Genomic DNA, 17,251 nt, shown 5'->3' with positions numbered 1-17,251 from the left:
ATTTTTCACATTCTACTAGCCCCAGCTACACAGAGTGTCAATTTACCACCTTTTCGTATTAGTATTCTGTTGCCCATGAGCAATACAATCTCATGTGATTTAACTGTGTTCTTAGTAGGACTGGGCCGAAAATTTCCCAGTGAAATTTGTGGATCCCATTCCTTAGTGGGTTTAGTTGAATGATACTGCCCTCTACAGATGCTTCGAGTATTTAAGTTCAATTTATTTTCTAAAATACCAATTTAACTTTGTTTGTTGGTGGTTTTTGTTTGTTTTTTTGTTTGTTTTTGGGTTTTTTCAACCATCATAGATTGTTTCTGAGTTTACTCTTGGATTTTCAATACTCTAACAAGAGGCAATGCAAATTATGTGTCTGAATACTTCAGGTTTTCCACAATGCATTTTTAAATACAAAGGAAATGCTTTATATTTATCAGGTTTTTATCTTGATGAGGTTCAGTTTTGCCTTTTGACTTTATCCTTGGCATCACAGATCACAAACACTCTTGCTAACTTTAAGAGGACTAAATAAGAAAATAGCACTAAATATAAACAGGTACAGGAGAATCTGGCTCTAAGTATTTTAGAAATATGCAAATCTGGCACAAAATCTGCAACAAAAATCATCTCACTGAAATCTGAAGGTGGTATACACAGTAAGAACAAAAATGAATGTTTTTATGAGTTAAGATGAATCAGAATCAAACTGAAGCATCTTCTTCCTTGCTCAATACATCTTAGAAAACACAAAACAAGACACAAGGAGGAAATATGCTGCTGTAAGTTAAAACCCACAATCTCAGAGGTACGTTTCCTCTGGCAGAGGCATGGTTTCCTCTAGTGTATTTCCATAAGGGCAGCGTTTGTCTTTATACAGAGAACTTACATCCTTCTTAAACCTTTAAAACTAAAATGAAACAATTAACATTGAAACAAATTCTGGATTTAGATTGTGCACCACCCAACTTCTGCTGATAGTACGCATCTATCCAAAAGCAGAGCATGCATCTTCTTACTGAAGAATATTTCAGGTGCTGTTTTAAGTAGCCGTAAGCAGCATTCACAAGATAGCCAGCTCAGCATGCACCCCTTGTGCCCCAATGCTTCCTTAATCACACCCACTGGCACTGTTATGTTCTCCTTTTATTATACGTAGATAAACTTTCTCATTCTCTATGGCACAAAAGTATCCCCTCACAGCTTTCCACGGTATTCATTAGACTTATCCATAACTAACCTGCCTCAGAGATGTTGAATACTGATGAGTGATCGCTAGTAACAGATGAGGCTGATGACTGTGATGATCCAGGAGTTAATTCTGAGTTACCTGCTTCAACTGCCCCTTCAGTGTCTCTCTCATTAAGGTCAGGAAAACTGAAATCTGTTGAAGTTTCATTATCATTAAGGCTATCTGAGGTACCTTGGCCAGAACCACTTTCTTCATCACTTGTAAAAACAGCCCAAGACTTAGACTCTGATGTGTTCTGCAATGGGACACTAGCAGTCTGAATGTGGTTCTCCAAAACTGCCGGGTCGTTGTGCTTCTCAGGTATCACACTCGCTGTCAAAGTCGGTATGGATGTATAATTACGTCTGTCCGTGGCATGGTTTATCTGACTGTCTGCTGCAGCAGTTGAAATTTTCTCTTCTTCTTCAGGTTTCTCAGAATGTGAGCTTATAATTAGGTTACTCTGATCCTTGTTATTGTTTACCTTTGTATTTTGTTCCTCTACTAACATATCCTGAGCTTCTCTATGGGAAGTGCATGAGATACAGTTACTTACAGGGAAGCCATCGTCATATTCATCGTAGTCATCCTCAACTACAGAAGGCCACATATCGGTACTGGACATGATACTGGGAGACAACCCAGAGGATTCTCTAGAAGGAACCAGCAACCTACTCAAAGTTACAGGGATCTCACTTTTGGGTGGATCAGCCGTAACAGAAATATGTACATTTGGTAAAGGAAGAGTATGATGAATGGACACATCAGAATCAGAAACAACTGCAGGCATATGAACAGGGTCAAAACCAAGCGTAGAACTTGAAGAGACACTGGCAGCCTCACTTCTTTCAAAAACACTTGAAGAGACACGGCTGTCTGCAGGAGTGGCTACATGTGGTAATGGATCACCTGTTAGGAAGGGAGTTGTTACGGCATTCGCTGCTTGGGGGGGAAAGGCATTTATATTTTCTAAACTGGTCAGCTGGAATGAAACATCGCTACTGTACAATGAAGGCATAACCTGCTGAGCATCTTCACTGTTAAACAAACTGGATGAAACATATTCCTCACTTGCATAAGAAACAGATAAACTTTGAAGTGACGCTGTGGGCTGACTAAAAGTGTTTGGCAACATATCAGCAACGGAAGGTGCAGATGTAGAATGCAGCATGGTTTCAGTTGTAGCAGAACTCGGTGCCATTTGATGCAATATTTGGTCAAATGTAGAACTATCTTTATGAACCCTGGAGCTTTCAGCCAATATTGGATCACTAGGCACAACTGCAGCTGTGATAAGCAGAGTGCCATCGCCAGAAGACTGGAAGGAGGATTGCAGTAATACTTCGTTATTTAATGTAGCTGAGGTCTCATGAAAGTATGGCTGAGTCGAGGATAACATTTTGCTATAAGCAGGGGCAGAGAGAGCTTGATCTGAGCTCGCACTAAGCATAGGTTTAAGCAAAGTGTCATCAAAGGCTGGAGTTGTAACATGCAAAGGCTGAACGGAAAGGTGATTTTCTGTAAGTTTACTAATATCAGGATCAAATATCTTAGTAGTGGGAAAAGCAAGAGAGACTGGAAGGATTCCCTTTGTGCTAGAAACAGGAAGTGGGCTTTCTTGCAGAGACGTGTTCTGCTTAATTACATCATTATTAGAAACAGATGTAGAAAGTTCAGGTATCACTTTACTTTCAGCATTGGAAGCCATTTCACTTAAAGAAGAGGAAATGTGCAGTTCTCTCTCATCTCCATATACAACATCACCTTTTTGAAGCATCTTATTAACATCACTAAACCCAGATGATTCATACGTAATTTCATCTACAGAATCAGAGGAAGAAACGTTAAGTACCGTCAAAGTATCTGTATCAGGCAAAAGGGACTCACTACCAGAGTATGCTTCAGACCAATCCATATCACTAGATAGAGAGCGCGTAGGCTGCAGCAGAGTATCAGCTTGTGACATTACAGAAGAAGGTTTATGCACCAGTACATTGTTATAGCCGCTAAATAAAGGATCTTGACGAAATACGTCAACAGAATCATGCACAAATTCTGCGGAGTCATAGGAAACAGTAAAGCTTTGGAGGGAGCCCACATTACTAGACAAAGCGTAAGGAAGTTCAGACATTGTAGACAGTACATGCATATTTAAATCACTGCTGGATGGTTCAACTTGAGAAAACATGTGAGTTCTATTATGACCAAATATCAGTGTCTCTGAAGCAGCATGAGTAGTCTGATGTGACACCACATCAGCATATTGAGCAAGGCTTGCCTGTATTAATGTATCACCCTCTGCCAATGTCAAAGAAGCATGCAGGGACACCTTATCACTTGCAACAGCTGGAGTAGCACTTTGCGGAAACATTTGAGAAACTGTATACAAACGGTGAAACATTTTACTACTGGAGGAAGCAGAGGAAAATGTAAGCAAAGGTACATCATCATAGGAAGACAGGGTGGGTTCAAATGACACATCAACACTGGGAAATACAGGTGTAGCATGCAAGGTCACATCACTATCTGATGTAGCAGGGGTAGTGTCGAGCATCTGAGAGTCAAACAATAAAGGGGTGACTAGAGGAAACACTTCACTACTGTAGGAAGGTTGAAGAGGTATCTCACCATTATAGACTGGTTGAGTTGTCTGAGAGAGTACCTCACTGGCAGCAGAAGCAGAACCATATTCTCCAGAGCTTGAAGAGAGAGAGTGAGGTGATAATTCAGCAGAGGAGAAAGCAAAGGTAGAATAATGTGGCAATTCTAAATCCGCATCTGAAGTGTCTTGTGAAACCACTGGGCTGCTGGAATAGGGCACCGTAGCTGGCTTTAATCCCTCTACATAAACATCAGTGTAACTGGTCTGAGACAATTGCCTGCTATCCAATATATCAACAGATTGCGTTGTCAGATCTGTGGCATTCCGAAACCATAAACTTCCGTCAGTGGAAGAAGTCTGCTTTGGAGGCTCATTGGAGCTTGAGGATGCTACGCCTTCTGAAATGTACTTAATGGAGCCGTGCAAAAGAACATCATGCATGCTTGTATCTGGGCTTCCTGAAGGAAGGGTGTCTTCTTGGGAGGTCTCCTCTGTAACCAGCTGTGCTGAAGAAGTGGTAAGAACCGAACTCCAAAAGTCATCAGATTCCTGATGAGGTTTAAAAGGAGACAATAAGAAATCTTCGTCACTATGGCCAGTAGCGGTTATTCTTGTCGGCTCAGTGCCTGAAGAAAGGTATATGTATTCCTCTTCTACGCCTTTGGTGGAGTCAACGAGTTGAGGAGGAATTCCAGTAATTGTTCGGGATTCCAAAAGAGGATCTTCCTCTTCTTCAGAAATTTCACTAACAGGTGGAGAAGTAGAGTAATAAACTGCTTTGAAAACATCATTCTTACCCTGCAATTCTTCTTCTCTTGTTAAGTATCTATTTGTTTTAGCTTCATTGGGTTTTGTCCCCATTTGGTCTTGGCTGTAGCTGGATGTAGTCACCTGGAAATCTTTCCTCATTTGGTTTACTGTACTGTCAGTGCTAGGAATCACTGCAGGTTCTTCATCCACCTCTGTTTCCTTTTCATCAACTTCATCCTTTGAAAAAATATCATAGCCGAAGACAATTAAAAATGTTTATAGACACTGTACACAAATGAAAACCAAAACTGCAATAATACATTTTCCTGGCTCCACAAAAACAAGAGAGGCATACCAAGACAACACTTGAGAAGACTGTTGCTCTTAAAGTAAAATATTTAGCTGCAAGAACAGGTATCGTCTTCACTGTTGAACAAAACATTACTGATTTGCAATCCAAAAAAAAAAATCCTGTGTCACAACCACTTCTTAAATATTGCATTACTTTTACGCTGGTTGAGAGGCAAAACCCACTCACAGTATTTAGTCACCTTATTAAAAAAGCTCTACTTCTTTCCTATTAAAATGCAATTGTATATGAAGTACACATCAATGAAAAAATGGTTTTGCTATCAGAATGTCTTGGAGATTTTCACTAATATCCTGATGTTGACTAAATTGTCATAGTAACAGAATTTGTGAAATACATTTATGTTCTGTCCTTAAATCTGCTGAATCTTCAGTTTTCTGGAAAAGATTTCAGGCTGGTCAGCATTCCTGTAACAGTTTCGCAAGTGTTGTGAGTGATACCACCTAGTTCCTGTTATGGCTCTTTGTTTGCTGAATATGAATAATGATACCTCATGAAAAATCTGTGTTAGAGTTTTGACTTCTAAGGACAGGTAACAAAAAGAAAGAAAAAAAAATTACATGCCTAAATACAGTCAGGGCTTAGGCAGTCCTTGAGGGTCTAAGTTCAAACCATTTTGTCCTCTCTCCAACTCTCCCTGCCTCAAATTGAAAAATGTAATGTGGAAGCATTTAACTTGCTCAGCAGGCATTTTCGTTTTGACCTAGACACAGCTGCACCCGCAGCTCTGTACTGTGCCCCCATCCCGAACTGCATCAGAACCAAACCTGGCCGAGCCCAACTCTGCAAACTAGACTGAGGGACACCTTCAGTTTCTGAAGGGACTTGATCTGATATGCACCCAGCGCCCTAAGAGACATCAGCAGACAGAGCCTCTCGCAAAATACAGTTGCAACTCCTTTTTCTTCTTTTTCTTTTGAAGCTCTGGCCTGGTGATGTGGTGGCAATACCCACCTGTTTTTATTCAAAAGCAGAATGTTGAGAGAAAACACCCAGAAGACGGGACACTGGAACACAGTTATCAGTCTAAGAAATCCTCAGTTTCCACTATATTTTAGGCTGAGTAGATCTCCCACTCCTGCACTGAAGTGAACAGGGCACAGCAGAGTGAACGTAAAATCAATGCCTTTCAAAGAAAATGCCCAAGATGAAGCATTGCTGAATAAACTATTAACTGGGGCATTCAGCTAATAGGAGTTGTTAGTTTTTATTCAGTCTCATCAGACAGAGGGCTTTAAGCAGGAGGCTAGAGCTGTGCTTCACCCTGCAGTCCCTTTTTTGTACCAGGAAATTCTAGTGCACTCACAGACAGTACAAGGTACCTCAGACACGACTCTGAGGTTTGGGTTTCATTCCAAGGGCTAAATGCCTAAAATGTAGGGGCAGCAGCATCCAGACTGTGTGTACTCAAACCTGGACTGGACTGGACAGGTCCTTGTTTCTGAAAATCTACTTTCTGTAGGGCAATGCCTGCACTTTTTAACTTCCTTGGTTCAAGTAAAAATCAAGTGACATTCACTGGCACTCAGTTACTGTTCTGACAGATGCAATATAATAATCTAGATACGTAGCTTACATCAAAAGAGAAGTAACTGTATTACTGGTTACTCAGTGTCCATAAATACAAGGGAGGGTAAACAGACAGGTAAAGCCAGGCTGTTTATTTAAATAACAAGGGCATGCCACTCAAGTGAGAAGACTGTGGTCATAGATTGAAAGTATAAAATAAAAATTCTGAGGGATTACTTGATACAAATGTAGGTCTTACTGAAGGAACTGTCCATGTTGCAAAATTGGTATTAGACTGTTAAAAACAGTTGTGATATTTTCACCTCTCTTCTTGCTGGGACTCCAGAAACCTAATTACCAAACATGAAGTCTGCAGAGGTTATCATAAAAACACCCATAACTGTGTAAAATAGAGTCATACTGCAAAGTCTAACTTGAGTTCAAGAGTAAGAGTAAATGACCCTCTAAGAATTTTGGGATAACTGTTAAATTCAACTGATAGCACACTGATGACATACACATGTGAATCTCACTCTTCAGCACAGCTGCTAAAGCAGCTTAGTTCACTTTCTCCCTTAGTTCACTACATGCTAAGACCATAGGCAAGCCTAAGTCAGATTTCTCTTTAAACAAACTAAAAAGCCTAACACTGGGTGAGAACTTTGATTCTGCTAAATGAACAATTCTATCAGACTTTACTCAGAGTACAGTGACTTAATGCCCCATTTTCAAAAATATTTAGGCATATCCTGTGATATCCCCTACTTCTCCATATATCTCCAGCCCCAGAGAATGACATAGTGAGATCTCTCGAGTTATCTAGGCAGAAACATAGCTGAAAGAGAAGGTTGTATATGTATATATTTGTATATATACGTATATGTACATATAAATGCAGATAATACATTCAGTTGGTGATATAGTTTTGTAAATTTTCACAGAATATCAATTCAATTTAGTTGAAATGCATGTATTTGAAAAACTCCCTTAAAAATAAATGGATGCTATACCTCATATTCTTCAGTTTCACTCAGTTCAGGAATGAGGTCAGCCTCTATAAAACAAAAACACACACCATATCATCCAACATTTTAAATTCACAGAATTACTAATTCTGCAAGGACTCAACTGATTAGTTAATATGCTTATTGAGACCCAGTCTAAGATGTTTCATAGGATAATGTTCGGAGAAATGGCCAACTACCCGGGTTGAGGACTAGTTCTAAGGGTAGCAATGCTCATCTAGACAGGACACGTTCAGCCACAACAGATTTGCCTGGCTCTAATTTGATGCTGCAGCAACACATGTTGGATCTGCACTGAGGAACCATATCCTGGCCAGGGAAAACCAAGTTTATGAGAATGTTTTCTATGAGCAAGTACAGTTTAATGCAGAGATACAGGAGAGACAAAAAAGGTAAGTCTGGGAATCAACTATTTCTCTACATTTAATCTGAAAACTCTGAAGAAGTTCTTGTAAAATGATCTGTCCTATAATTTTCATACAGCAAATTCCTCATTTGTGCACCCAGGCTTGGAGTTAGACACTGGGGCAACAGCCCTGCCATCGTGTTCAGCATGCAGACGGCTGCCTGCCTCCGTCTGGGCAGACCAAAGAGACCCACCTTTCCCAGAGCCCACCGCTTACGGCCTTTTTCAAACTCCCACTCCACCTGATTTAATGTCAGGACAGGAACTCAGTTGCACCACTTCCCACAGAAAGTCCCCAATAAATAGGTACTGGGTGCTCTGTGAAGAACTACTCTAAAGGCTCTTGAGGCCTTCCTGCATTTCATAAAGAAGTACCAGTTGAAGCAGGATCAAGAAATGAATCTCCTACAGCCCAGGTGAAAATTCTTCTCTCTAAATTTAGAGGTAGTATTTCACCTTCCTTCTCTCTGTCTTTTTGGCCAAATCCAACACTGTATTACTGATGGTGGTCAACAAGACAGGCTTCAAAGCAGGTTGTAAGAAACCTACAGATCTCTGGTAGGATCTGGCATAGGTCTCTAGTGATGAAATCTAATACCCCTTCTACAGCATTAACTCATCTTACTGCTCCTTTGGTCCACAGAGACATCCACCCCCTTTTCTGAATCTTTCTAAGGCTTTCTCAGAAGCAATGTTCTAGTGCTCTGTCCACACACCGGTGCCAGCACGTATTCTGAGGGCTGATCTGCACTAAGCCAAAACCCAGTCTCTTAGCCTGGGGAGCGATTCTAACAATAGCATCACACATTGCTCCATGTCTGCATTTCCTCCACAATTCCCAAATGAAGTTTCCTCAATACACTAGTATAAAGATGTCATCTTTGTACTTCTCATCTCTGCAAAGTCAGATGGGGATCTATGACCTAATTTGTACTCTCTTTGGTCTGCCCGTATCTACCTTTCAAAACAAATTGAGACATGTATTATATGCAACATACACTAGATAAAGTTTATCACACTAGATAAAGTTTATCAAACCAACAAGCTCATACCAGTTTTATTTGTAGATTATAGCATGCAAACAAATTTTGACTAAACAACGCTTCCCAAAATCTTTATAAATTGTTCTTTTGTAACAAACATTCATAAATTACCAAGTACTGAACTAATCTTTCATTATCAAAATAGAGAAAAATTATCTTACCTCTGACTCCTGGAAGCCTAGGAGGCTCTGGGGCAGGATGGGGAGGGGAGTAGAGGGGAGGAAGGGGTGGAGGAGATAATGATATTCCCTGGCTTCTTAATGATATAAATCAAATACTGTAGACATTAAGTTTGAAAGTCTTCCCACAGTAGACACATACCATGTATTATGTACTCAACAGACTTCTCTGAAAAATGTTTTTAATACAGAGAAACTCTATCCATTCTTTCTGTGGGCACTATTCTTGAATTGAGCTTTAATCAGACTCAATCAGAAAAATAAAATGTGCTGATTGTGCTCAAGTATGCAGTAGGGTATGCGCTCTCAAATTCCACCACCAGAAAACTAGTTTCTTGCTGTTGTCTCCATGGAGAGGCATTAATGTATGTGTATATATATATATATAAAAATTAATACACAAATCTTCAGGCATTTTACAGAGCCTATTTAAAATTAATTGGTCACGGAAAATGTATTTGTCAAAAGCATTAGAGGCACGCACTTATAGAAGTTCTGATAATCCTGTTGCTGAGTTTTTGATTTGACAGGAGATGACAGAAATCTGTTAACATCCCCCAACCAAGGAGAAGAACCGCACCCTCCAAAAAACAACCCATTGATGTAGGTCGATGAACAAGCTTGTTTATTTTTTCTGGAACCACATATTGATTATTCTGTAGCTTACATTTTAAAATAAAATAATTAAATCATTAGTTAGTTTTGTAGAGGTCTTTTCATAGTCCATTTTAATGACAGACGAAGAAATGATAGAACAAGACAAAAAAGGTAACTTTTTTTATTTATGTTCAATGCAAATCTTCTAAAAAATCTCTTAAACGAGTCTGATTTCTAATTGTAGAATAGCATGCACAACATAAACTGTTTTCATTTCTGTACTGTCTTATGAAATAAATGGCACAGTAAGAACAAAAGTAAAGCCTGTTTCTTCTGATTAAATTAGTTTTCAGATTTCTACATTTATCAGTACAAAATTAGAAAAAAAGCATCCCCTAAATGAAACATTTAAGATATGCTAGGTGTTTTTAGGACAAAAATCACAAAGACAAGTTACAAAGAAATTGCATAGTTAAAGCCTCACAAAGCATTGCTGACAGCATGAGCTGCCATGCAGGAGACAGCATTTCAGAGCCACGTCCCGGCATGGGCTTTTTGATAAACACCAACTGAAGTCTACACAAAGGAAGATGAGAGGGGAGATATATTCTTATTTTTCATTTCCTGTGTCAGCAAAAGCATGTAAGTAACACCAGTATTAACTACACAACAAACTAGTGCAGAACTTTCAGGGCGGTACAGATGTTACCTAGAGAGTCAAAGCACACATTTAGATAGTTATTCAAAATCCAATTCTAGTAGCAAATGAAAAATTGGTAAATAAAGGTTGGACTTTTATCAAAGCTGACTAAAACACTACGTACATGGTTCCCTTCATTTTCAATGAAGGTTGTGTAGCTACATCGTGGAGGGCATCCGGTGACTTTTACTAAATGGAAACTAACTGGAAACAATTTTAATGTGCACATGCACTGTATCACAAGATGAAAGGCTGCCACTCCGAACAGTTTAGGAAAAACCCAAAGAGAAGAGGTCTCAACCATGATAATTTGCCCAACGTCGTATCAGAGCTCCTGGGGCTTCCACAAACTGAAGCGGAAAGCATGGCCTGGAAGAGGTCCTTCCTCTTATGAAGCACTGCTGAGAACGAGGGGGTTTAAACCTGGTCTGTGGATGACCCAGAGCCTGCAGACCTCTCACTAACCCCATACGGGAGGCCCTCAGACAGGGTGGGGAGAAGGCATGGGAAACGCTCTTTCTTGCAAGTATCTCAAAAGCAAAAGGCTGAAACCATGGTCATGAGTTTTTTGAACAGCAGATTTGTGTTGCACAGTGTACTGAAACTTCCCTCATTAAAAGTGGCTACTCCAAGGGCAGAATTCTTCCCGGAAAAGGGCCCATCTAATGCTTCTGCATGACTCATGCCTCACTTTAGATCTTAACATGAAGATTAATTGATCTGGAGGTGACTGCAGTGAATTTCATCTTAATTAAACTGGCTTACTCAGAGTAATTCTTGAAAATGAAAGTTTTAGCTTATGCTTTATGTGAGTCAATTTTATTTCATGTCTTCATGGTGAAGATAACTTTTCTTTCATAAATTCACAAGCAGGAGCTCCAAGAAATCCCCTTTTGCCTCAAGATCTATAAAGCAGATCACAAAACCAATTTGATGTTATAGTTGTAACCAGCAAGTTGCTCTGAACAAATCTTTCTCATTAGATAGCTACATTCTCATATCTCTGTTGTTTAATAAAATATTAAATATGAAAATATTTGCAATATTTGCAACAGTTAATTCAGATGTAAATAATTAGTAAAAGTAAGTATGCAAATAAACATTAATATTAGAAATGAATGGAAGTTTTTTTCATATTTTAAAATTATATCTAGGGTTGAGACAGCATCTATGAAGCGTATTTATAGAGCAATGTACACCCACAGGAATCCTGCTAATTATATGGCAGGGATTCTTCCCTGAATTTTCCTCATCCAGTGTTTTCAGACATACCACTGTGGAAGTGTCAAAATAAAAGAACACAAAGTACATTTAATAACTCTGCGTCCATTTCAGATAGGAAGCATCCCAAATAAACAGTTTTTCTGAAACACACAAAATATTCATCTTGGTATTACATTTTTATTTATGAACTTCTCCCTCTTTTAAATTTTTTCTCATTTAAAAAATTTATTTATTTTTTTTTAAAATTTAAGATATCCTTGAAACATTTCATTTGACCTGAAATAATCTTCCTCAATTATGAATCTCTGAAAACTAAAGGAAAAACCTTAGGTAGACCTGAAGCTATTAGAAATTTTCAGAACTGCCTGAAATTTGAAAAAAAACAGGTGTTTATACAGTTCCGATATGCAGATTATTTAAATCTCCCCTTTACAACGCTTATTCAAAACCAAGCAAACTCAGGATAAGAAAATACTTATATACATTAATTTGCTTTAGTGCAACATTAAGGAGACATATTTAAATGTTCAAATGACAGAAAACACAAAAAATACCTTTTTCATAGTTATGCTAACCTGTTTGTATTTTATATAGAGACAGCTTTACATTGTTATGCCTCCTAGGTATCCTTGCATTGTGTTTTCTCATTTCTTTAACAAAAAGAAATTAGTGGTCTGTGTAAAAAAGCATGAAAATACCAGACCTTCACTCAGAACTGCTAAATATAACACTTATTGCACCAAATTATCTTTTCCGAGAACATAAATCTCAGAGAAATTTCTGCCGATACACTGGAAGGTGAAATGAGTTTTCCAGTATGTATTTCCAAAGCAAGGCCCTTACCCTTCCTTCCACTGAAATGAAGTGGAACAAATTTCTGCTGAAATTTCTACTTCAGCAGAAATACGACAGGGATGCTGTGACCATGGCTGCAACGACGCTGCCGGACAGCTGCTGACTGCCCGACGCCCCATCGTCCTCTCGCCGAGTTTGCTCCCCAGCAGGACTTGCTGGCAGCACTGGTGCTCTGCGCGGTGCTGCCTGTAATGCTGGCTCTGCACTTACCCAGTCCCAGCACTCCTGTCCCCCTCCCTGCCTTGGCATCCACTGTTCCTTCCAAAGGGAATCACTGCACACAGCAGGGTGGTATGCAACTCATCCTTATGGCAGGGATATGACAGTCATAGTAGGGCGGTTTATCCTATGGATATTACCTACATCGGGTTTTGGTTTGCAATGTCTGTTTTCAGGGGTTTTAAAGTTGTGATGGCAGCACTGCACCGACTTGATCTGTTGAACTATTGTTTAATAAAGATAACACTGCCCTGCTTATTTGTCATTCCATGTAGAAATGGATGTGGGGGTATGTAGATGAACTCTCATCTGAGAAAATTCTCCAAGCACAAAACCAGCAGATTCTGGAAAGGAAGTGGAGGGATATAGGATCTAAGAGGTAGATAAAGGATAAACAAAAAAGTGAAACGTCAGGCAGAATGTCAGAACCTTGTCGTGGACTCCTTAGAAAACTGAAGAGAAATTGGAAAATCCTGGTAGATATCAGCATAAGACTCCAAAAATGCATTCTTCTTAATACACTGTGTTTGAAAGATAAGTTAAATGTTTATTGAAAATCTGTATGTACTATACCTGAAGCTGTGTCCCCCTCCTTCAGACAAAAATGCACTACTATAAGCCTATTACCATTATTAGTTCATAATTCATGCGGTAGAGATTGTTGAGAATGATATTCTTTCTCATTGTAAAGGAATGTGGTTCCCTTGAAATGAAAAACTGACCTGTTTTCCCAAGTACATCACAACATTGCTAAGGACTTTGCTGTAGCTAAACAGACTTAATGAAGCGTAAAACCGAACTTACAGAATTCATAAATAACAAGAAGAATCCAGGCCCTTACATAAAAAATGGTTTCTCGCATGATCAGAAAGTATTTGATTTTTTTTCCTATCACTAATTATATGGTTCTTAATTAAAAACACTTTAAGACTCACTTTGATAAGAACTGGGTCTGATGCTAAAACTTCCACGGAACTTAAGGAATTATTAAGGACAAGATCTAGCCTCATGCTATAGTTTCAAATTATTTTATATTTACCAGCAGGCAGAAGAAGTAAATCTGGCTGTGAAATCAGTGGGATTTGTTTGTTAGGCCTTTTGATTTTTTGCAAGGCAGCATTAAGAAGCAAGGGAATTTCATCACCACAAGTCCTTTGAAATCAAACTCCAAGTAATTGTAAGAAATCAAATTTCAAAATCAATTGATACAGACTTATAAGTCATATATTGTGTTTGTACTAATTGTTTCCTTAATACTTTGGCTGTGTGGATTAATTTTGGGAGGATGCTTGAAGCATAGAGAAATAATACCAAACATGGTTTTTACATTATGTTGCTAAAAGATACACTTGTGAGATTTGAAATCAGGTAGGTGTTTTTCAGAATATTCTTAGAGTTAAAAAAAATTAACATGCAGTCTTTCGTAGGTAATGTTTACAAGGAATGGAGAATTACATCATGTAAAATATCAGTAGCAAAGAACATGCTGAAGGTTAACTGCAGCGATTTTGAAATTTCATTTTAGCATATTTTGATAGTCACACATTTTAACTGGTTTGCAAACAAACTACTTCTTCAAATACAGATTTTCAGCTAAAAGTGATCACTGAGCACAAAAGATCACTTACCTGGGTCCTCTAAAGGCATATCAACAATGACTTGGTCACTGTATTTTCCATAGAGACCATTAGAGCAAACAGCAACTATCTGAAGAACATAACTTGTATTGGGCAGCAGATTATTTAGAATAGCCCCCTAAAAGAAAGACCATGTTTAATCATTTACTTGCAAGTAAGTATCAAATACTTGGAAATGTTATTTTTTTCCTAACACATTTTTCATAGAAACCATAAAGCTCCTTTCTTCTAGGACTCTAAAGTGTGCTTTTTATATTTTAGTGTCACAAATGTTTTTCAGTCAACTTTAAAAACAATCTTGTGAATTTTTACATGGAGGATACCAAACTACATACTTATTTAATGCTGAACACTAGTTTAGGTAACACTAGCTCTGATAAGCTATGAGTCTTTAAAGAGGGTTAGAAGAACAGATCACATTAGTAAAATGCCATGAAGCTGTAATCAGTAACTTAATATTTATAGCAGTAAAACTGTACTGAATCTTATTAGATGCTTGTGTAGGTCATTCTTTCTCATCAGTGAGCAATGAAATACAGATCACTATTAATTGACTAAGGGTTTTATGGTTAAGGAGCTCTGAGATTGACATAGTCATAAACTTCTGGGATAGTACAGGCAAATCTGTGAAAGTTTTCTCTTTTCTGGGCAAGAGAGATTTTTTTAGGTGTTTTTTTTGTTTGGGTTTTTTTGGTGTGGTTTTTTTTGTGTTGTTGTTTTGGTGGGGTTTTTTTGTTTGTTTTAAATTGTTTTTGTGGCTTCACAGTCAAAAAAATGAAGTACAGCTTCTGTGAGCTGCAGCCAAAGAAGTAATTTTTTTATTGAATCAGCTCCCAGCTACTGTTTAATCCCTTATGATAATTAACAGTGAGTGTTTTGCCATCACCCCTCTGTATGAAACTTGAAGAGTTTACAGTTACCAAGTCCTGATACCCATCTGTCAGAAACTCATGCTTAGACTGGTCTTCTCCATCCAATCGTTGATAAAAGACAGCAAATCTCTCAATTGTGGTGTCGTATACAACCCGAGGTCTTTCCCATGTAACAAGAAGACTAGTATAATTCTTTGGATCAGATTGAACATTTTCAGGTTCTGAGCTGCAAACTGGAAGAAAGAAAAGAGGAAAGAATATATTTATTAAATGATACAAATGGCTCTACTAAGATCTTGAGCCACCACCTGAGAAAATTAATGCAAGTCTTTCACGTGCCTCATTTTTAGCTTTCAACTAAAATATCTGAAATGCCATGCACTATACACAGAATCAGTATTTTTAACACTAGATTTCAAAAGCAAGTGAATTTGAAGACTGAGTCCCCTTCCCCCCCTCCTTTTTATAGCATATTTTGTGAAATATTAATATCCAGTTCCCAAAACACAAACTGTAAAGATTCATATATACATCCTTAGCATGCAAAAAATTTCTATTACTTTGTCTTTATAGGTCTATCAGAGTAGCATTAGAAGAGCTCCACACTTTCTCACCAGCTATAACAGACTGCAATCTATAGTAGATTGTTTTTAAAGGTTCAAGGCAAACCTATCACACTTGAATTGCCTCTCAAGGATGTTTGAAACTGTTTATAGTACCTAAAGAAGGGACAAAAGGCAAATAGGGAGAGGCTAAGAAATGATTAGGCTAGCAGGTAGTGATTTCACGGTATTATATTTTAAGGGACCATCTGCTGAAGAAGTCTGATCAGACTCTTGCACTCCTGCGCCTGGCTTGTGCACATCTTTGTAAGCCTGGAACCTGCACTCCAGAGGAAGCCTGGTCAGGCAGCTACTCTTGCAGGTCTTCCAGCCTTTCCCCTCCAATACTCTTTCCATCGTAATCAAGTAAGTGGAACATTTTGATGTTTTCCTAGACATACAGAGGTACTGATTACCAGTGCACTAGAAATTTACTGATACTTTTGGTTTTTAAATTGCCCAAGTACCTGTGTGTGGCTTAAAAGTAATACCCAAGTCAAAGGTAGCTTAACCGGTATGAAAAAATTAGATTAGCAAAAAATATAAATTATTTAGCTGAAGCTTATTGAAAAATGCCCAGTAAGTTGTGATACACAAAAAAATAAAGCAACATACATTTCCTGTTATAAATCCCTCTTATCTCTTTGAAAGCGCACGGGTTTTGAACTTTGGCTGAAATGCTTAGAGTGGCTGTCTGCCCCTGCCCTAGCTTTTGGGAAGTTCCCTTTCTCATGTACTGCATTTCCTTTCATATGCACTTTCATATGTACTGAAAAGGCATTACTCAGTCTATTGCTTCATTTATTACCTCATTTCTACTGCTTTATTCAATCTATTAAACTTGCCAAAATCACTGATAAGAGTACGTGAAGTTGACTTTGAATCTTTCAACAATTTAATTAAATCTTACATATTAAAATGATTAGATGGATGTATTTTTATTACAAAACTTTTAGCTTGACTTTTGCACAAGTAATTACATAATCATTTCCTATTTGGAATAAATGAAGAAACCTATTTTTCAAATCTCAGAATCTGTTTAAAACAAACTTTGAGTATCTAGCCAAAGCAAGCAAAACAAACTGGTAGCTAATTAAGAAAACAAGTGAAGATTCCTTGGAGTTCTCTTAAAGGAAGCAAACACCATGATACTACAAAGCTTTTGGCGGACAACACTGCATTTTGAAAGACAGGCAAAACATTTTTTCCATTAACTTTGCAATTTGCCACTTGAACACAGGAGGGCACTCGAATCTCTCAAAAAAATATTTTGAAAAACAATTTCTTCCGTTCTGTGTGCAGGTGGGCAGTTTTGAGCAGCTCTGGTCTGAGCCAGTCAATGGAAAATAAGTGGTTATTTTTTTAATCTTTTTTTGTTTGTGTGAGCTAATGGTAGAGGCAGTATTAGTCATAGAATCATAGAATCATTATGG

At 38.2% G+C, this 17,251-nt stretch overlaps 1 protein-coding gene across 1 annotated transcript in view; it reads right to left on the bottom strand.

The window, feature by feature from the left end:
• Positions 1-15,449, bottom strand: part of PTPRZ1 (protein tyrosine phosphatase, receptor-type, Z polypeptide 1) — a gene marked incomplete at both ends in the record, with an annotated part of 43,244 nt that extends 27,795 nt beyond the window's left edge. The window contains 4 exons of the mRNA XM_009707895.1: positions 1,238-4,817; positions 7,470-7,513; positions 14,336-14,462; positions 15,265-15,449. Of these exons, the coding sequence (XP_009706197.1) occupies positions 1,238-4,817; positions 7,470-7,513; positions 14,336-14,462; positions 15,265-15,449 (3,936 nt within the window). The remainder of the gene's footprint in view (positions 1-1,237; positions 4,818-7,469; positions 7,514-14,335; positions 14,463-15,264) is intronic.
• Positions 15,450-17,251: the final 1,802 nt, after the last annotated feature.

This window comes from Cariama cristata, unplaced genomic scaffold (assembly GCF_000690535.1).
Source record: "Cariama cristata isolate BGI_N322 unplaced genomic scaffold, ASM69053v1 scaffold28820, whole genome shotgun sequence".
Lineage (NCBI taxonomy): Eukaryota > Metazoa > Chordata > Aves > Cariamiformes > Cariamidae > Cariama > Cariama cristata.
This window is presented reverse-complemented; position numbering and strand designations above follow the sequence as displayed.